This window comes from Typopeltis vanoorti, chromosome 16, assembly GCF_054136105.1.
Source record: "Typopeltis vanoorti isolate ZY-2024b chromosome 16, IOZ_Tvanoo_1.0, whole genome shotgun sequence".
NCBI lineage: Eukaryota > Metazoa > Arthropoda > Arachnida > Uropygi > Thelyphonidae > Typopeltis > Typopeltis vanoorti.
In genome coordinates this window covers 76980478-77003952 of record NC_143564.1, presented here as the reverse complement: position 1 = coordinate 77003952, position 23475 = coordinate 76980478, and the positions used below count along the sequence as shown (strand labels likewise).

General features: G+C 36.3%; 1 protein-coding gene across 1 annotated transcript in view; it reads right to left on the bottom strand.

The window, feature by feature from the left end:
• Window positions 1-23475, bottom strand: part of LOC150098144 (gamma-tubulin complex component 4-like) — a 307854-nt gene that overhangs the window by 279725 nt on the left and 4654 nt on the right. The window contains exon 2 of the mRNA XM_090406372.1: window positions 10765-10897. Within this exon, the coding sequence (XP_090262498.1) occupies window positions 10765-10897 (133 nt within the window). The remainder of the gene's footprint in view (window positions 1-10764; window positions 10898-23475) is intronic.

The window sequence follows — 23475 nt, the reverse complement described above, 5'->3', positions numbered from 1 at the left end:
CAGGCCCGCGGCAGAATAAAACTATATTAAATTATATGTGTTATTAATTTCGCTATTAGTTTCGACTGCAGATTTTCTGATTGATATACTAGTTATATTCATTATTTCTGATGATGGAAACAATTTATATTCTCAACAAAGAAACAAAATTGCTTTAAAAAGATTACTCAATTTATAAAATCTACTGCTTCTCTGTGTGAGTTGTATAGTGGGAGTGGTAGATTTCTATGTGCTCCAGATTAATGCATCATTGAAAGTCACTTGCTCTGCTCTGGTTACAGTGATCAGTTTCAGAGATTCAGTTTCACAGTTAACAGTGTTATTGTTGCAGTTTGTGTCCCTTGGTCAGTTACTTCAGCCTTTGTGTGCCATGAGTAAGAAACTAAGATCTGTGAAGAAAAAAGGTCATTTTAGGAGAAATGGGAAATGAATTTTTGTTTATAAACAGTAACGACAACAAACCACAGTGTTTACAAGTATTGTCTGAGCACAAGGAAATAACCTCAAATGCCACTACATACAGCACCATGCTGCTAAATACCAAGAATACGATGGACAAGTATATACTAAAATTGTACGTAATTTGAAGAGAAAGGTTAGTGCACAGAAATCTATTTCTACTAAACCAACATCAATACAAAAAAAGCTCACTCTTGGTATCGTTTGTTGTAAGCGCAGAGACAGAAAAAGCAAAAAAAATCATTATCTGATGGTGAATTTGTAAAACACTGTTCTGTGAAAATGATACTTGCACTTGGGGAAAATAAAATTGTCAGTGAGTTTGAAAGCATCCCACTATCAAAACAAACTGTAACAAAAAGAGTTGAGGAAATAGGTTCTCACATATTAAATAAATTAAAGTGTTATTACGGATTCAGCTTACTTCTCATTGGCTCTAGATGAATCAACTGACATAACAGATACAGCTCAACTTCTAATTTTCATTCGAACTGTTTCCAAAGACTTTGTTATTAATGAAGAGCTACTAGCATTAGTCATTGCATAACATAGCCAAAGGTCAAGACATTTATGATGCAGTTATGAAGGTTGTAAATGGCACTGGTGACATCAACAATCTAACAGCTATTTGTGACAGATGGTGCCAAATCAATGCGTGGTACTCAAACAGGTTTAGTTGGCTTACTAAGGAAGGCTGGAAATCAATTGCCCTGCATTATACATCAGAAGGCACTGTGTGGTAAAATTCTGGAGATAGAGGATGTTATGAAAATTGTAATGAAGTGTGTGAATCTAATTAGCAGAAATAGGGTCTTGACACATCGCAAGTTTCTTTCTTTTCTAACAGAAATGGAGGCAAAATATGACGATTTAGTGTTATACACAGAAGTACATTGGCTAAGCAGAGGGAACTATTTGAAATGGTTTTTTGCTTTGAGAAAGGAAATAAAACAGTTTTTAGAGAAACACGAGAAGACAAACAAAGAACTAATCTATATGATGCTCATTTTAACAGCTTACTTGCCTTTCTAACAGACATCACACACCACATGAATGAACTCAATGTGAAGTTACATAACCAAACAATCTCAGATTTATTTGGACACCTTGATGAGTTCATAAGTCGACTGAAGGTTTTTAAATTCACCCTAGTCAGAGGAAACTTGGTACATTTCCCTTCTTGTAGGGAGTTGATGGAGGAGAGCGATGACATTGACTTCAACTTTTCAGCGCCAATGTTAGACCAACTTTTGGAGCAATTCAGTAAGCGATTTTCTGACTTCAGTGACATGTGGCCACAACTGACATTATTTAACAACCCAATGAAATGCAACATTTCAGAGCAGCATGACACTATTCAATTGGAGTTGTGTGACCTTCAATGGTGGAGATAATCATTGACTTATGGAAACTGGTACCAAGGGTAAAATATCCTGCATTGAGTGATTTCAGCTTGAGAATTGCATCTATGTTTGGAAGCACATACATATGTGAATGCACTTTCTCAACTATGAAGGCGGTTAAATCGTCACAAAGAAGCCGACTGACTGATGACCACCTTCAGGATTTGTTACCAATATCATCATCATCATCGTTGAAAATCGACTTTGATGAATTTGTTGCCGCACACGAACGTCCACAGTGTTCTCATTAAATTGTGTTACATGTAAAAAAACAAGAAATATGTAATTAAATTTAATTTAAACAACTTATATTTAAATCAATCAAATATTTTATATTGTTCCCCCAGTAGTAAAATGATTTAATAAATATAGTAATTCAATAAATATAATTATAGCCTTGAAAAAATGCAGAGTTTATTTTTATTTAAGTTCAGTCTAAAAGTGTGTAGCCTGTTACACTACCACTCATCATATATTGGCCCTCGTATAGAATGAAGTTGGCCACGCCTGCTCTAGATCTACCATGATCAGAAACCTGAACTCAGATCTCCTAGCTATAATCCCACTGGGATAAGGACAACCTTATAAATGTAAATGCCACCAAAACTCAGTTCTGTCTGATCTCTTGCAAGAAATAGTTCGCATTCCTCCCCCTTACCTTCAGTAATACTGAGTTATCCAAACACAATCAGATTTCTCTTTTCGGACTGACTTGCACCTCCAATCTTTCGTGGCACAATCATATTTCAACTATAGCTTCTGCAGCTGCCAAAAAAACTTGGTGTATTTTTTTTGCACAAGACACTACTTCACTAACTATATACAAAACCCAAATCTGCTCAGCCATGGAATATTGCTCCCATATTTGGGGTGGTGAAACCAAAATCCTCTCTAAGGTTGCTCAATTCTCTCCAGAAGAGAGCACTAATTAATGGTCTGGCTAATTAATGATCCCTCTCTTAGACCCACTTCAATCTCTCTCATAGACGTTCAGTTTCTGCCTAGTGCCTCTTCTACAAATACTTTCATGAACAGTGCTCTGCTGAATTGGCCACTATTATTCCTCAACTCTCCTTCAAAATCATTAAAAACAAGAGCCAATACTAGCCAACAACCTTTTACAGTCCATCTTAAAACTCACTGAAACAACTTCACTGCCTCCTCTTTTATTCCATCTACTTCTGCCCATTGGAACAGGCTCATTCTTTCTTCTATTCCTCTTGCTCACACATGGCACTATATATATATATGACTACTACTACTACTACTGTTCTTAACGCCTGATGAAGTCAATCTCGACGAAACATGTTGCGTTTTCAAATAAATCTCATTTTGTTATAATTCTCGGGTTTTAAGTCAGTTAATATTAAAAATGAATATATATATATAAAATCATGATATCAGCAACTGCTTTTATTCCATCTCCAAATACTGTATATTGCTTTGAAGAATTATGACTGACAATGAACAATGACTGACTATCTTGCTAAGGTTCAAAACTGTTCTAAACTATGGAGAAGATTCACCTCAGTTTGCCCATTCATTATGGAATTGTTATGACACTGCTTTCGACTAATGCAAAGAGTGGCATCAATGCATTCAGCAAATTAATTAATGCTTTTCATCTAACAATATGGAAGTTTCTGAAAACCATAAAAGATGAGCAAAATCTAATTGAAGGGAAAATAAAACAATGTATTGCTTGTGTCCAGCTTCTTCCTGGGAAGATGCACCATCTATACACTTCAAGGTGTCATCAGTGAATATCATGACATGATAGATTATTTAAGAGGACTTAGCCATAATTTTGGTTTTTGAAAAATACTAATCATTACTTTTTTTCTTGTATAATAATTTTTTTTTTCCAAATGTTCATTGACTACAAAGGCACATGTAACTTGATTTTAAAATTTTCAATTCAATTTATTTTGAAGTTGGTTTATTCATTATGTTATCATTTTTTAAAACACTTTGGGTGCTTATTAATGATAATTTTTATCATTGATACAATTACAATTGTAAATCAACTTTTTTTATGTATCCTTAGGTATGTATGTGAGGACATTTGTGTGTGTTTAATAAATAATGGATCATATACATACTGTCAAAAGTTTAATTTATTTCTAAGAATTTTACTTTAAACTGGAATGAAAATTTTATATAAATATTAATATTTCAATAAATTTTTATAATTATTTTCTAATATTGTTAAAAAAGTAACATTAAAAAATTATACCTAATCTTTAAAGTCTAAATTTATAGTAATATAAATTTACTTATGTAACTATAAATTTAGTTACTTAAGTTACATTTCTTACATAAGTTTACTTATGTAAGAATATTGATAGACTGAATAGTGAAATTTTAAGTTGGAGGGTTGACCATGTTTGTGGAAAATAACTGAATGTCCAAATAAGTTTTTGATGGTTAGGGAGGAATTTTGTTTAGTTTATTATCATTTAAATTTTGATTTGCTATAAAATTTGTCACATATAGTGCCAATAATTTGTGAGTGGGATTGCCATTAATATACATATATATATATATATATATATATATATATATATATATATATAAAATCAATAACAGGACAACTGCTAGTCCTTTCCTTTAATGTTACATGGTGATCAGCATCGTTTTGATAAATTATGGAGACTAAATAATACTAAAGCAATAACTAACAACCTCACCAAAACTGAATTAGCAGCTTGAAATCTTTCTTTTACTAGAGCCAATAAAGGCAGTGTTATGGTTATTTTAAACTGACAACTTACCTTTGAAAAAATGAATCAATTAGTCTTAGACAACATCAGCTATCAACTTATGAAACATAACCAAACTAATCAGATTAAAAAGAAAACAGTAAAACTACTGAGGCCGCAACATGGCCATTCTTTGAACGCCTCAGCATTCAAAGAATGCTTCCTGTGATGAGCTCTTTGTGGCAACTTGTGCTGCCCTTCCTGATGCAAGATGCTCTATGACAGACAGTTGACCTCATATGGCAGTGGAACCAGAGAAGGAAAATAGGACAAAGACCTTAAGATACATCTCTTTCCGATGACCGACAGTAGACGTTCACATGGCAGTGTACCCAGGGAAGAGAAGGCTGAAACCCTAAGATGCTCTTTTCCAAGACACAAGAGCATATATAGGTCCTGGACTCTGTGTAGTATGCATTTGTCCCACTCAGGATTTCCATATATGGAAATTATTATTATTAGAGCTCTCCATAGAGGCGAAGCCTCATCGAGGGAGGCTATAAATCACCCAAACCAGCTATCATACCTTCCCTTAAATTCATTCACACTAGATGCACTCACTACCCCTAAAGGCAAATTATTCCACTCACTCACTGCTCTCTGGGAGAAAAACCTAGCTCTTACCCCTCTCTTGACTGTGAACAAACTTAACGTCCATGGATACCCCTGTATTCGCTCTCCACCTTTGATATCCTATAACACTCATTCAAGAGTTTATAGACATCTATCATACCATAATCTGGATATAATCTTTGTAACTCTTCTTTGCACCCTTTCCACAGCTTATCCCCTTGGAACTCAGAAGACCAAATCTGTGCACAATAATCCAGGTGCAGCCTTATAAAGAGGTAAAATGACTTACTTATCCTTACATTCAGGGTTCGCTTTAACATTGCAATTATCCTCTGAGTTGTATTTGCAACTTTTGCTATGTGACCTTTGAACTTTAAATTCCTATTCACCAATACAACAAGATCCCTTGCCTCTTCAGTTTCTTATAGCACAACCCTGCCAATATAATTTGCTGCTGGAACTCTAATCACACCAAAGTGGATAACTTGACACTTACTAACATTAAACCGAGAGCCATTTTCGTTTGCCCAAATTTCCAGTCTATTAAAATCATTTTGTAATTGTTGCTGAATATCAGTAGCATCCCTGATTGCCCTGCCTATCTTAACATCATCGGCAAACAATTGCACACCTGATGTGATTAATGTATAGATTGAACGATAATAGCCCAAGGACTGAACCCTGAGGTACACCACTGTTCACCTTAAATCTAGCAGATTCACACCGACTGTATACCACTTTTTGATATCTGTCTGTCAACTATCCCGTGACCCAAGTCAAGAATTTACATTACAATCCCATATTCTCAAGTGTATGCAACAGCCTTTCATTTGGTACCTTATCAAATGCCTTAGAAAAATCCAACATTATCATAGTGTATCCATTCCCTTGATCCAACTCGGCCATAACATTGTCATAAAATATGAGCAAATTGCTAAAACATGACCTTACTTTAGTAAACCCATGCTATTCCTTGCAGAGTATAGCATGTTTGCCTACCCATTTCTGTATGAGAGTTCTTACCAAATTCTCTAAAATCTTCACTACCACACCAGAGATACTGATAGGTCCATGGTTAGACACATCAGTTTCTGCACCACCCATGTAGAATAGAACTATCATACATTCCTTCCATTATTGTAGTATCATTTCTCAGCTGAGACTCAAGCTATACAGACATGTGAAAGGAGTAGTCAATTCGGATGGACATTCCTTTAGCAAATGGGCTGATATTCTATCTATTTCTATAGACAAAATCTTATCCAGGTTATGAAACAGATCTTCAACCTCATTTTCATGAACCTCTAACTCTTCATCCAATGTAGTAGTCGCATTGCACACTACGTTACATAAACCAGGTTGATATAGCTTAGCAAAGTGAGCACTCGTTAACTGAATAATCTCATTAGCTTCCAACACTCGAGTACCATCTGCATTCAATAAAGTTATTCATCCACATTCATTCTTTCTTTTGCTTGCAGCATAATGATAAAATTCTTTTGGATTGCCTTTAGCTTGACAGGCCAATTTCTTTTCATACTTCAATTTAGCTTTCCTAACAATACTCGTTACTTTTCTGGCTTGAGCTTTATATATTTCATAACTCCTCTCACTGTTATTCTCAGATATTCTTTCCACATCATCATCTTCTTGTGTATCTCTTGCTTAATAAGGTTGCACATCCATTTCACTCCCAACCCTATTTATTCTTTGAATACTAGGGATACATTCAAATACTGCCTCATTTAAGCACTTTAGCAAAGATTGTCATGCATTGCGGACATTTTTCCCATTCAATAACTAATACCATGGAACCATAGATAGTATTCTCCTAAGTTGATCATAATTTCCAGCTTTGTAGTTCAGCATAACCAGTTTTAATCGAAGCGTTCAAATTAGATACTTCCCAAGGAAGTACAACATGATCACTGTCAGGAATTGGTAGTAAAATAGCCATATTCTTGACAGAGAATATTGTTATTTCTGACACTATGAGCAAATCCAACACAGATCTTGAGTTCCTTCTTTCCCATGCTGCTTGAAAAAATTGTCTTGCAACAATTCAATAATTCCTCTTCTTTCTTATCATGAGATTTCTCTTCTATCCAATCAATGTTTGGAAAATTAAAGTCACCCACAATGATCATTCTTTTGGTACCCATAAGACTAAATTGGCTATGCATTTCTTCGTCCCCTGCAACTGAGCTGCCAGGTCTGTAGCAACACCCCACCATATATTTCATTCATCTGATATCATTAGTAGCACTCCTCCTCCTCTCTTATCTCCTATCATTCCAAAAAATGGTATACCCATTACACTTAATCCCACTTACCATATCTGATTCTGATGGCCAGGTTTTGCTAATACCAACAGTCTTAGGCCACATCATATTAAATAAAGCAACAAACTCAACACTTTTGTTTCTAATGGTGCTGGCATTTGTGTTTAGACATAATAAATTACCACCTTGCCTATTCTTATAATTAGATATGCAATCTGTTTGGTCTTGTTCTAGAATTTTCTCTTTTCCCTTCCAGACACTTAAAAGGTCTGAACCAAAGCATATTTTCCCACCCTTTTGCCACATATGTAACCATGTTTGAAGACATTCATATCTTTCTCACGTTTGCATAACATAGCTGAACTTTCACACACCATCAGCCATCATTTTTTCCATTCCTCCCTTGATGATCTAGTTTCCTTGACTTTCTGCATTAGGTCTCATACCAAGAAGTAATTTCTCCAGGCTTCTGAATCCAAATAAATTCAAGTACAGGCCACCCTTCTTAGACAAGCCTTTTCTACCATCAAACACACCTCACACATCTAAAAACTCGGCATCCATATCTTCTACACAGTGTGCATGTGAAATCATTTGCTATTATCATTTTCCTTCTTAACTCAGTACTGTCATATCTGGGTAGTAATACTACAATTTGTGCTCTCTCACATTCTTTCTCACTTCTTCCACAGACCTTTCATATCTTCCCTTATATTATATCTGTCAATACTTAAATTATTAGTACCCAGCAGAACTACCATCTCTTTTACTTTTCTTTTTTGGTTTTCAATTACATTTGTCATATTTTTAATTTTCGCTCCGGGGAAACTAGAAGTGGTGACCTCCTCTGGCAAGCGCAAATTTTAAAACTGAGTCACCATACCATATCAATTCTTTTTTTTTTTATTTAACTGACTTACCTTGTTGTTATTAATATTTTGATTATCAAGTTCAGCTTTCCTGCCTGTTCTTGTTCTGATCCTTTTTCTTATCCTGTCCCTTTTTGAATTCCCTATTCGATTTTCTAATAATTTCTTTTAATCAACATATTTCTAATGTCAACTTATCCTCAGATAAATTATCATCATCATCATTGCAGCTGTACTTTTGTTCATCAGGACAAATGCTCTCCTTAGTAGCAACAACTTGAGCTTCAGACACTGCTTTGTTACGACGAGTTTTCAGCGCCATTTTTAATAGTAGTAAAACATAATATTTCTGCAATTATGTCATAAAATGCTGTAGTAATAATAGCATGATAACATCGCACTTCATGCGATGTATATTTTGTTTAACACAGTTTCGTAATAAAATTATTACATACAAAGGACTTTTCATAATTTTACAAGCAATAACAATTCATTATATTTTTCTCACAAAAACTTGTAAAATTAACATGATACATTTAATTATGTGAGATTTTACATTTTACATGACTGGTGATTATGGTCTGTTTCAGAGCCATTGCTGTTTAACTGCATGTTAATGATATTGGGGTGAATTTGCATGGGAGATATTCAGTTGTTTGCAGATGATGCAAAGTTAGAACAAACTATGAGGAGTAGAGCAGATGATGTGGCCTTACAAGGACTTGAACATATTGAGTGAATGGGCAGAGGAGTGGGGATTACAGTTCAGTGTTGCAAAATGTAAGGTTTTAAAATTTGGGAAACAAAGATGGGATGTAAAATTTACACTTAGTGGGAATATATTGTTGGAGGTGGAAGAAATAAGAGATCTTGGAGTGATGGTGGATAAGGGTCTAAAATTTGGAGGACACATTGCCAAAACTGTAAGGACACACACAATGAATTCTGAGAATGATGCAGAAGACAGGAGATTCTTGTTCCATTGCATAAGGCACTGATTAGGCCACACATGGACTACTGTGTACAGATTTGGTCACCTGCTTTTCAAAAGGATGAAGAGATATTGGAAAGGATCCAATGACAATTTTTTATATTTTGAAAGAAACCACCTTAGTCAGAGTGACTGACTAAGGTGGTTTCTGATCTCTGGAATGTTGAATATGAGGAAAGGTTGAGAAGATGCAATTTACTAAGTCTAGTGGATAGGAGTGGATATGATAGAGATGTACAAGTTGGTAAGGAGTGGTTGTTTTAGGATCAATGTTGAAGAGGTTTTTCATAAAATGGTGGAAGATTAGGGAGAACAAGAGGTCATTCCTGTATAAGGAGTGTGTGAACAAGGGAGTGTGAAGCAGGTTTTTTGCATGCAGAGTTGTGAATGATTGGAATGCCTTGCCTCAGAGTGTGTCTGCAGAGAATTTGAATGTGTTTAAAATGCAGCATGATGAGTTGTATGTATGACAAAGGGACCTCCTAAATGAATCTTTGTCTCTATGGGGTCTTAGGGTACTAATAATAAAAATAAACAGAATACTACACAAATACAACATTAATTCCACCTTGAACCCTCCTGCAAAATTAAAGAACTTATTCAACTTCTGCAAAATTCCACTTCTTCCACTGGCCCACCCTGAAGTATACCATATTCAATGCAGCTGTAACCTTGCCTTATATAGTGGATGCACATTTTCTATTAGAAAAAAAAATAACATTAATCACACATTAAATTTAATAACTATTTAATAAACCTGGCCTTTCTAATCATGCCTTACATAGAATTGACTGGAAAGGCACCTGTTCATTATATCATGCCAAAACATGGTATGAGCACAAATTTAAAGAGGCTTGTTGAAATTCTAATCAACCAACCTAATCTTAACAGTAATGATCTAAAAATCCCAAGAATATGGATGACAGATATTCTACCACATAACCTTTTGTTTTAAGAGTTCATTATAAATTATGATTAGAACTATAGCCTGGATCTGAGCTTTAATATAACAAACACTTATGTTAAATTATTGATTAAGCCACTATTATTGCTGTATTAAAAGAATTAATATAAATTCATTCTCTGACCATGATATACATAGGATATGCTTTGATTTAAGCTTTTTTTTTCCCCACTAGAGGTCAGGCCAGTAAAATAATGGTTGATCAAATCATTGTCACTTTGGCACTCTGTTTGAAATGTAATGTAGCTTGTCTTTGTATATGTGTATACTCCAAATGATGATCTTAATATGAAGATCAAAATGTTAGGAAATTGAAGTAATTATTCTTAACATGGTAGTAGCTTCCATAATTTATCAAAATGAATGAGGACAACTGTTAGAACTCAAATCTGGTCAAAACATGATACCTTTACTTAAAAAACGACTGCAGTAATGCAATTGCCTCTGGAATATATTCTTACCTCCCTGTTTCTGAATGGCACAATTATAGACAGACAAGAAATCCTGAATCCGTTTATAGCTCGTACCTAAAGCACAAAGATTATCCAATATTGCTTCTTCACTGGGATGCATAAAAGGCAATCCCTTCACAACCTATAAACAAGAAGACAAAATAAAAATTTAATCATTAATTTAAACATAAAAATTATATTTGATTTATACAATGGTACCAAGTTAACATTACTAAATCACTTAAGGAATTGACAACGTAGATAAGAATATAAATGAATTGCACCTAAATAAATATTTCCGATATTTCGGCAACGTCACGTTGCCATCATCAAAAGGAACTTACAAAAAAGGCACGTGCACGTAGGCATTACAACACAGTAACTGAGAATGAAGTGATGAAGCTATTGCTCTCCTAAATGTTCTGATGGTGCCCATAGTGGGCTATGTAGGTGTTCTTGGCCATTGGGCTGAAGGTCTGCTGATGTAAGCCTCCCAAATTCCGGGCAGTCTCATACAACCAAATTTGTTGAGGTTTGGAGTTTCTTAGGGCTGAAGCAGATTCCATGAATAGTCTTTCGAATTTGTATATGCTACGGTGTATTACTGTAGCTTTCTTCCACCGTATTCTGTGGTGTGTATCCAGAGCATGGTCTGCAAGACCAGAGTGGCTGTACTTGTGAAAATCGGATATAGTCCTTGTGTTCCGAAATTCTGATATTCGCTGTCCTGCCTGTTTGGCCAAAGTAAGACAGTTTACAGCTGCAAGGGACCTGGTATACACCAGGTAGGTCTAGGGGAAGTGGTTGGTCTTTAGTGGAGCGGATAAGGGATCCCAATTTTCTGTATGGTCTGTATCAGGAGGTAAGTCATGTTTTTTTTTTAAGATTAGAATAATCCTTGTTGTGAAGGGGTGGTTTTTTGGTTTCAATATTTTTTGGATTTGGGGGGGGGGGAGGGTAGCCATTGGCTGAGAAAGCGTTGAGGATGTGATTTAGTTCATCCTCAACACTTTCTTAGCCTTGTTGTTAGAACAGATTAGTTTAGCCCTGTTGTATAGTGTTTCACCACTCCATATTGTTGTGAGAGGGGGGGGGGAATTGTTGGTGAATGTACCTGCCTGTACGAGTGGGTTTTCTATAAACTGAGAAAACCAAGGTTCCATCAGGCTGGCAGGTGATTAGTGTGTCTAGGAAAGGGAGGCTGTTGATTCCTCTTTTTCCAGAGTGAACTTGATTCTGGAGTGTTGCCTGTTTAAGTGTGTTAAGAAGGAGAGGAGTGTATCAGAGTCATGTGGCCAAATAGCGAACACATCATCAATGCAGCGAAGCCATATGGTTGGTTTTTGTGGGGCAGAGGCTAAGGCTTTTTCTTCAAAGGTCTCCATAAAGAAATTGGCCAAGGGTGGGGAATTTATTAAAGTGTAATTTAATTTATATTCTTATCTACGTTGTCAATTCCTTAAGTGATTTAGTAATGCATAACCAACGTATAAGCTTGTCTACGAGAATTACCATCATCCACGGAGATTCCATCGCATGGAAGGCCCGCCAATACGGTAAAATGAAGATGAAGTTATCAAGACAACTAAATCGTCTAACTTTCCTAAAACGCTGCCAGGATAATCAGGCAATCCCAAATTGTGTAAAATTCAAGCACCATTATGTTTCACAAAAAGCTCTCCGTATCTACAACCATGCCAGGTATGCTTTGCTTCGGGAACAAATCACCGCCACGCAGTTTCTCTTAGCTGACATTAACAAAGCTATTCATGCTCTTGAAGAAGAGCTTTCATGCACTTTAAATCACGAGGTTTGGTCAATTTTACATGACATCTCATGTACCTCAGCAGACAAAGAATTTGAAAAAATAGGGGGACGACAGATCAAAAAATTCGAAAAATTAAAAAAGAACTTTACCATCATCTTACCAACACCGTAATCACCCTTTCTTCAGTCACCCTGAAGTCTGAAGCACTCAACGCACTTTCACGTGGCCAGAACTTGCCATTGCTCCCAGAAAAATACCTTGTGAGGATATTATGATCCAGATCGAACGTGGAATCCGCAACCTTCAAATGACAAGGCCCTAAACACTGAACTAAATCACATCTTCAACACTTTCTCAGCCAATGGCTACTTCCCCCCCAAAAAATCCAAAAAATTTTGAAACCAACAAACCACAACAAGGATTACTCTAAATCCATCACCATTCCCTACATCCAAGGCACCTCGGAAAAAATTACCAAAATCTTGATAAAACATGACTTGACCTCCTGTTACAGACCATACAGAAAATTGGCATCCCTTATCTGCTCCACTAAAGACCAACCACTTCACCTAGACCTACCTAGTGTATACCAGGTCCCTTGCAGCTGTAAACTGTCTTACTTTGGCCAAACAGGCAGGACAGCAAATATCGGAATTTCGGAACACAAGGACTACATCTGGTTTCAAAAGTACAGCCACTGGTCGGTCTTGCAGACCATGCTCTGGATACACGCCACAGAATACGGTGGAAGAAAGCTACCAGAATACACCATAGCAAATACAAATTCGAAAGACTATTCATGGAATCTGCCTCAGCCCTAAGAAACTCTCCAAACCTCAACAAATTTGGTTGTATGAAACTGCCCCGAATTTGAGAGGCTTACATCAGCAAACCTTTAGCCCAACAGACAAGAACAGAACACCTACATAGCCCGCTAGGGAGCACCATCAGGAATTTTAGGAGAACAATAGCTTCATCACCTCATTCTCGGTTACTGTGCACATAGTGCCTACGTGCACATGCCTTTTTTGTAAGTTCCTTTTGAAGATGGCAACGTGACGTTGCCGAAATATCGGAAATATTTATTAAAGTGTAATTTAATTTATATTCTTATCTACGTTGTCAATTCCTTAAGTGATTTAGTAATGCATAACCAATGTATAAGCTTGTCTACAAGAATCAAGTTAACATTATTTTATAAACTGCAGTTTCAGATATTACCTAGGTGACATAATGTTTCTCTTCTTATCCTCCTTGAATCCACTGGAATTCATAAATGCTGAATTCCACTTACATGAATTCATGTGTCAATCCAGTATAAATTAAATTCATCCTATTATGCATTACTGATGCATTATATTGATGAAAATATAAGATTAAAATATCAACTATAAACTGAAGTAGATATTACATATCATCACTCAAATGTAGCATGAAATCTTTTATACCAACAGGTATCTGCATGTCCCCTTACATCAAGCTAACTAGGAACCATAGTACTAAAAAGAATAAATAATTTCCATTAAAAAAGGATATTCACTCATACCTGATGTCCAATCACTTTTTGTGCAAAAATGTGTACATAAATTTCAATACTAAATTAGAGCACAGTTTCATATAAAATCAGGGTGCAACACTATCTTCAATATTATTCATTTTCTGTATGCATCATATTAGAAAGAAACTAGCATTAAACTTAATATTAAAATTGGAGACAATCAACACAGCTCTATTTTATGCAGATGATGTTAAACTCTTGAATTAATCCAGTGTCATTTCATGTCTGGAGTGAGAACAAAACATTTTGTGATAGCAAAATTCCTGGATATGTTAGCAACACATCATTTAACCGATGAACTTGGGTGGTGAGCCGTGGTGAGCCTAGAAGCCAAGTAGAGGTAGCCAAATCTTCAAACTAACTAAATTAATAACAGGTAAATCCAGCATAAAATCAGTAATAAAAAAGGCAAAATATTACAACAGGGGTTAACTTGAAAAACATCAATTGCATTCACAATGCCAAACCTGTTGAACAAGTAAAATATTTCAATGATATATTAAATTTGGAAATAGAATAAGCAAAGTGGGTATGGTGGAAAACCACCATCATCAAATTCTTGATAAGTCCTGGGGGAGGGGATATATTATAATAGTACTACATGAAAAAATTCATTCATTACCGATCAACAATTTTCCTCCAAATGGTGGAAATCTAATGAATAAATATACATGGCATAAGAAAGAAATCAGCCAAAACACCAAAGAATGAGCAAAATATTTCAGCTATTTATGTACAATTCTTGGTGAAGATATAGCAAAATTCCTGGATATGGCAGCAGCACATCATTTAACCAATGAACTTGGGTGGTAAGCCTAGAGGTAGCCAAATGGTTGCATGTAAGGCGTTCCACTGTTCACAGACTATGGAGCCAATTTCAACCAGGAAGGCCACAGGCAACAGCCACAGTGGGTGACTGATATCTCTATCTCCTTACTAAAACAGGAGTGCTATCCCAAAATCAGCTATGACATGACCTCATGTCAGTTACAGGAACATTGGTATTTGCTTCCACTGTGCGCAGAAGGCTTCAAAAAGGTGATCAGTCTACAATTCCCATCCATGCCACAGGAGAGAATGTTAAAATGAGTAAGACTCCACATCAACCAATCCATGACCAATGGAAATCAGTACTCTTTACAGACACGTCTCAATTTACTCTACAAAGTGGCACCAGAAGTGCTCTGATATGGAAAGAATAAGACGCATTATCATCCCTCTAATATCCGTGAAAGGGACACTTATGCTGGACGTAGGATGATACTTCAGGAGGAGGCACTTCACTGACTGAACACACCAATATGTATGTGCTTCACAGCAGTACCATTAATGCTACAACTTATCAAGATGAGGTCTTCTATGTGGGTGTGATAGGGGGATATATTTACCAACAACAAAGTAATGTTGATTCTCACTGAGTGAAGCTTGCAGACTAATATCAGCATCCCAGACATGCTTAATAGGATTAAAGTCAGGAGATTTGACTAGTCGGGTCAAGGCAGAACTCGTTGCTGCTCTTAACCCCCTTTCCAAAAACCTTGAGGAAATTAGGAAAGCTTTGTTGGAGCAATGGTGGTTATTAACAATTGATCTGCTGGACATGATGAGGAGATTACCACATTCCATATTGAGGCACTTTGACAATCTCATTTTGGCCATTGTTTTCATGTACTCATTTGTTACTGAATTAGTCCATTTATTTACAATTTTTGTGTTTTTTTTTTTTTTTTTCCACATCTCATATTATACTGCTCTATACCAAACTGCATAAAAATTCATCACACAGTTTTTAATTTTTAAAATTCTTTCCCAATTTATGGAAACCAGTATATGTGTGTATATATATCAGATTTAATGATGTTAAATTATAGCATGAATTTTTTGTAATTATCTCCCAAATTACAATAAATGTCACTAAAAATAACACCTTAAATTTACAAGAAAACCTTGGTTTCAAGAGATGAGAGAGAGAGAAATACTTACATGCATCAAGTTCAGCAAAAAGTGGTTTAAAATAAATTGGGATTCCTAAAATAACATGTATATTCTTTCCCAAATTACACACAACTTACGTGTGTGTATGTGTGATTTAAGAAAAGAATGCACTACTTAAACTTCACATATACAGCCTCAAGAAGCTAATGCACTAATAAAATCCAAACAACAGATATACATTATTGTGTACCTCCCACGATGAATCACTGACTCCATGGAGGTTGGATGTTAATGATAATTATTATTATTATAATAACAGCAACTTGACATGCGAGTTCTCATTACAGCACTGAAAGTGCAGTGTTAGCCCAACATCACAATATATCTTTTTGTGATTTTCTGCAAAGACACCATAACTCTTACACAATTATAATCATTTGTAAGACATTCTCCAAGCAAAAGATCTAAAGTTTATCAACAGATAAAAAAATGATGTCTATGTAGATTCTAATGAAGATCTATGAGCCTCTGTAGCTCAGGCAGTACAGACAAAGTCCTTTGGTTGGAAAGACCTGGGTTCGATTCCCATCTATGATGTGAGTATCCTTTATCTTGTGTCTTTCAACTAAAGGTGAGTTAGCCGATCTCATACAGAGGTAGAGGGTTTTTTCACCCAGAAACTTGGGTTTTTCATCCCTCAAAAGACATACGGCCAGTAGACCACGCGCAATTTATAGTCAAGAATAATCAGAGGCATAGGGATAACTGCCTTATCCTCATATTACGGTTATCCTTATCCTCGTATTAGGAAATCCAAGGATACTTGGAAGGCTGTGGGTGCTTAAGTGCCTGTTAAAGCCACTAATGATGATGATGATGAATGAAGAGCTATTTGAAACAAATTTATTCTATAATAAATTTAGTTTAAGCAAATTTAATAATAAATTCTATAATAAATTTAGTCCAAGTGTGAGCAAACAAAGTTTGCGCCTGAAAGTATCTTCAGAACTAGGGTAAGGTAGTACAACACCAGGCAACTCGTTGCAAAGGCGGAGCAAGCTAACATCACTCCTATCTCAGTATCTCCCATAATGTAATGCAAAACACATCTCCTTGCAGATATGTATACTGTTATGCATTAAGGGAAGGGCCACTACCCAGACTAGTTTCTACCTTTATTGAGGTCTCTTCAATGGGAGCCAGGCCCAAGTGGAGATACCAGGCAGAAGCATTAGCAAGGTCATCTCTACCTATAAGAGTTGCTAAACGGTGTGCCACCTTTTTATTAAGTAAAGTAGTACAACACTAGGCAACTCGTTGCAAAGGTGGAGCAAGCTAACATCACTCCTATCTCAGTATCTCCCATAATGTAATGCAAAACACATCTCCGTGCGGATATGTATAATGTTATGCATTAAGGGAAGGGCCACTACCCACACTAGTTTTGACCTTTATTGAGGTCTCTTCAGTGGGAGCCAGGCCCAAGTGGAAATACCAGGCATATCAGGCAAGGAGATGTGTTTTGCATTATGGGAGATACTGAGATAGGAGTGATGTTAGCTTGCTCCACCTATGCAACAAGTTGCCTGGTGTTGTACTACCTTACCCCAGTCCTGAAGATACTTTCAGGCGCAAACTTTGTTTGTTCACACTTGGATAAAGGATTAAACTAAATTTATTATAGTCTAACCAAGTGAAAAATAAACTTTCAACATCTTTCTCTAAATCCAGAGTAATTTAATAAAAAGGTGGCACACTGTTTGGCAACTCCTATAGGTAGAGATGACCTTGCTAATGCTTCTGCCTGGTATCTCCACTTGGGGCTAACTCCCACTGAAGAGACCTCAATAAAGGTTGAAACTAGTCTGGGTAGTGGCCCTTCCCTTAATGCATAATATTATACATATCCACAAGGAGATGTGTTTTGCATTATGGGAGATACTGAGATAGTAGTGATGTTAGCTTGCTCCATCTTTGCAACGAGTTGCCTGGTGTTGTGCTACCCAGTCCTGAAGATACTTTCAGGCGCAAACTTTGTTTGCTCACACTTGGATAAAGGATTAAACTAAATTTATTATAGTCTAACCAAGTGAAAAATAAACTTTCAACAAATTTATTCTATCTACTGTATATTAATGCCATTTTGTTTTGCAAGAGGTAAACATCTGATTTTCTGCTAAAAACTGAGACAGGCTGACTCAGCTTCAGTTAAAAGCTTTAAAAATTACTTGCATCTTTAAAAGGAGAGCAGGTAACTGAACTATTTTCCCCCAATGTTTCTATTCCTATATCATCATCATCTGTATGATGCCCCTCCCCCAATCCACTGACATTAATCGGGGTAATTAAAGACTTTGGGCATGTGGCATTTCCTACTGCAAACAGCGATATTTCATATGTGCTTACTGACCCCACCTTACTATTTAATGTGAAGTCCAAATCAATTTGAATATTATTTAATCAGCAAGTAAGATATTAACCATGCTAGTGGTCTTAATTTTTGGCTCATTACATGTATATTATGCTTGAATCATTGCACATTACATGCAGTAACTCAAGGGAAGTGTTAAGTATCAACAATCCACTGTAATTTTATATCATTAGCTATCCACAATTAAATATCAATGCTCTACTGGAAATAATGACACCAACTTTTTTTTTTTTTTTGAAGGTGGTGTATTTTCTAATAAGGAATCCACCTCAATCATTTTTTGTAAGATTGCCATGTGAAGATTCTTTTATAATGTTGGCAGTTAACCTCCGAAAATAGAAGCGATGCTTTAAAATAGTGAGGGAAGAGAATAAAATAAATAGAGAAATTGCTGGGCTAGGAATTACAATCTTGAAACAATTTATTGGACATGTATGCTTTAACAGAAAAGATGACAAAATATTTATCTCATCCTTTTAACTTGTTAGATGCAATGGTCTATCACAATTAAGTACCTTGACTTCACATAACCTGCCCAATTAATGCTATGATAAATTCATTAATCTTATCTACATAATTGGGCCAGGTTGGATAGTTTTGATTTATACAACTAAGACTATGAGGACAGCTACACAGTGGACCCTAGATGTTCATGCAGGTATTCTCTGGTTGGCTTATGGAAAGAAAACCTTGCACTTTTGCATGAGTTCAGTTAATTTACCTTTAGTTGAAAAAGTACTTTGGAATATTGTTCTCACTCTTAATGAGATTCAAACTTCTGTCTTTACAACCAAAGGGTTAGATCTCTATGGACTGCACTATGGAGGTGCTGCAAAATTATATGAATTATTAAAACTTTACCTAGGCTATCATTTCATTACAGTCATTCATGATATCTGAATAGAATATTCATAATATATATAGCATATATTACAACAAGCACGCATTATGTCATCTTCCTTTTTTAGTAATGTTACACTTTTATAGCAGTCATGCACATTCCTCAATTAATGTTGTTCTGTTCCACTCGGATGATATCAAAAATGACTGTCTAGTGAATACACCGGTATCCAAAAGCTAAGGATGAACTACATTTTTATCTGTATATGAAAAAATTTTCATGACCACAGCTAAACATGGATATAAATTTATCCAGCATACTAATAAATTATATTACACAAAAAAAGTGTTATAAGTTGCATACAAATTAAATTAAAATATGTTTTTGGTAAAAGTTACAAATTTCCTAATGATATAGTTAAGGAATTAATGTGCAGCAGAAAACTATATAGAGACATTTCAGTATGGAATATGTCCACCACAGACCGCAATGCAGCTCTCACAATATTGTACCGTGGTTAGCACCAAGTGATTCAAGAGTTCTTGAGGCAAACTGTCCCACTCCACCATCAGAATAAGGCCTTGTATATTTTCTGGAGGGGAATTTTGGGCAACAATGCATCTCTCTATTGCGTCCCAAATGCGTTCTATGGATTGAAATCTGGGGAGCATGATGGCCACTCAATTTGATTAATATCCTCAGTCTCCAAAAGTATCTCCACTGCTCGTGTATGATGTGGCATGGCATTGTCATCCACAAAAATGAATTCTTCACCTACAGCACCACAGAACAATCGAACATGACATTGAAGAACTTCGTTACAATATCATTCACCAATCATAGTCCCTTTTTCACCTGTGGCTCAGTGCGTCTATTAAGCATAATGCCTACCCACACCATAATCCCAGCACTGCCATATCTATATCTTTCAAGAACATTCTTGCGATGGTAAGCAGTACCGCTTTCATGCCAGATCAAGTGTCATTTAGAATCGAAGGAAAGACTAAAACAACTCTCATCTGTAAAGAGTACATTAGTCCACTGGTGTCCTCTCTAATTTTTATGGATAGAAAACAACTGAAAATGTGCTCTATGATGAGCTGTGGATAAAGGGATATAGAATATAGGACTTCAGGCATACAGGCCTACTCTTCGCAGATGTCTTGCCACAGTTTGTTGAGAAATCCACATATCTGTGCTTGAGTGGAGCTGACTTGCAAGCTGACCTGTCATGGTGTGTCAATTACGTTTTGCTATTATAACCAAATCTGTCTTCATGCTCCATGGTAGAGCAAACACAACCTCTTAATAAACATCTGCAAAATTGGCTTGAATTGTTGTCCAGATCCTGGATACAATACAATATAAGATTCCAAACTCTCTGGCAATATCAGTAATTCTGCAGCCTTCTTCAAGCTTTCCAGTAATTCTTTCTCATGTGAAATCATTTAGATGATGTCTTTGAGACATTACAAAACATCCAAGTTTGCAACTTTATTCCTTCAAACACAATTCGCTTAGCACAGCCTTTTGTTTTTCATCCTGTTGAGTGCTACCATGTCATTCCTTTGCGTACGATTCAAAAATTGGAATGTGTACCCACTTTCTTCTCAAAATCATCAGTTATACAAATTGTTACAAGTAGATTCTTATGAATATGCAGTTGTAATCTTCAGAAATAGTGTTCACCCTTAGGTTTTGAACACTAGTGTACTACCAGTAATACAGCTTCAATAATACAATTGTGCCTTCTTTGCTACTGAGGAATCATGCCAATCTCACCAGAATGCACACCTGGCCAACCAGGTGTGAATCCCGCTGTGGGCATAGATGTTAGGTAGGAGATGAATTCCATCAGCGAGTGCAAGACCACACTCCAGCTTATTGAAGGCCTGAAGTGGCTTAGTAAAATACTGTTTGGTTTCTAGAATTTAAAAAATAAATAGAAATAAAGTTTATAACTTGTCATGTATAGGAAACACATTAAAAAAAAATCCTCTGATTATATAGCTGCAATATTTCATGAATAATTCATCAATTCAAAAGGAATGGCAGAGCAGGGGAAACTGATGGCAATGATACAGGAAGAAGAATTAAGTAAATAGGGGACTTGATAACAACAGTATGCATGTTTCAACAGATGTTCCAATAAGCAAAAGCCTTGATACACTTATTTAACAAAAGCTTTGGAATGGTGCAAGTTCCAAAGGACAATAATTGCTGCAAAGAGAGCAAAATTGTACCTTCTTCAAAGAGATATGATAAAATTGAGGCTTCAAATTATAGGCCAATTGGTGTCTAGAGTTGAAGTTAAAGTGTCAGCAGAGGCATAGCTAGGGGAGGACGGAGGGGAGCAGTCTGCCCCGGGTGACACTTTGAACCTTTTTGAAATTTTGCAGTTAATTCTAAAATATAGTCTGGAGAACTCGGTTTCCAATATTGTAATACTACTGTGAATTTTCCTCACAATTGCTGAAAGTATTGCTAGTTGTGAGAGCAGTTTTGCTAAATAAAATAGATTAAGAATTACCTACATTATTATGAAATAGACTTCGCCAATGTCATCGACAAGTTTGCTAACAGAAAAGCAAAAAAATAACATTTTAGAATGTTGAAATTAAAGTTTTACTTCAAAAATAGACATAGTGTTTTAATTTATTTCCCTATATGTCGTTTTGACATTCGATTATTATTACAGGCGACTCCAAGGAGTCCTTAGACTCATCGAGAGAGGCCCTAAACATCATGTCCATCACAACTCTTCGACATTCACACAGTATCTATCATACTTTGCCTTTAACTCTTTCACTCTCATAGCACCCACAACAGACTCTGGCAGCCTATTCCACTCATTCACCACTCTAAAAGTAAAAAAAAACCAGCTCTAACACCCTTACTAACACACTCCTGCCCAGCTTCCATGGATGTCCCCTACCAGTTCTGTTCTCAAAAATATCCTCTGAATTAATCCTATAGAAACCTTTCAGCAATTTGAATGTCAATCATATCTCCCCTTTTCTGCCTATCAACCAATTTCTGCAACTCACAAATCTTCAACCTGTTCTCATAAGGTTCATTCCATAACCTGCTATCATATTGGTAACTCGCCTCTGGATCCTCTCAACTTTCTCCCCATCAAGAAGAAACTTAGGTGAAAAAATCTGGGTACAGTAGTCAAGATGGGGTCTTATCAAGGCTTGATACAGAGGAACAATAACTTGCTTGTCTCTGCTCGTCAAAGTATTCTCCAGCATAGAAGTGATTTGATGAGCTGATTTAGCCACTTTTGCAATGTGCCTCCTAAACTTCAACTCCATATCCGCCAACACTCCCAAGTCCCTGGCCTCATCAATCTCCTGGAGTACAGTTCCAATGTGATATGCTGCTGCTAATCTTTTCACTCCAAAATGCATAAACTTACATTTTGCCACATTAAATTGACAGCCATTCTCCTTAGCCAGACTTCCAATCTATCCAAATCATCCTGCAAAATTTTGACATCTTCTGCATTCACTATTGCCCTACCCAACTTTGCATCATCAGCGAACAAATGAACCATTCCTCTCAGATCCTCCCCTATAATGTTAAGGAACAAATTAAGCAGTAGTGGTTCAGGAACAGAACCCTGCAGCACACCACTAGTAACAGGCTGTCTCTTGGACTCTACTCCTGAGTAAACCACTCTCTGATATCTCTCCATCAACCACCCTTCTATCCATCTTACTAACCCTATATCCATTCCCATATGTTGCAGTTTACGGATTACAATTCCATGTGGTATCCTGTCAAAGGTCTTACCAGGTCCAGCAGTATCACTGTAAACCCATTACCCTTATCCAGTTCAGCCGTCACTGTGTTATAAAAACCTGAGCAAATTACTGAAGCATGATCTATACTTCACAAAACCATGCTGTCCCCCCATATAGTATCTCGTTTTCATCAATCCATTATTGTATTTTTCCCTTGACTACTTTCTCCAAAACCTGGACAACAACTCCTGATATGCTGATCAGTCGGTAATTTGCAACAGTAGTCTTGGATCCTCCTTTATGTAGTGGAACTATTTTCCCCCTCTTTCCACCCCTTCGGGACTAAACGAGACTCAGATGAAACAATATGGTCAAGGGTACTGACAATTCTTTAGCCACTTCATGTAAGACCTGTGCTGGTATATCATCCAATTCCAA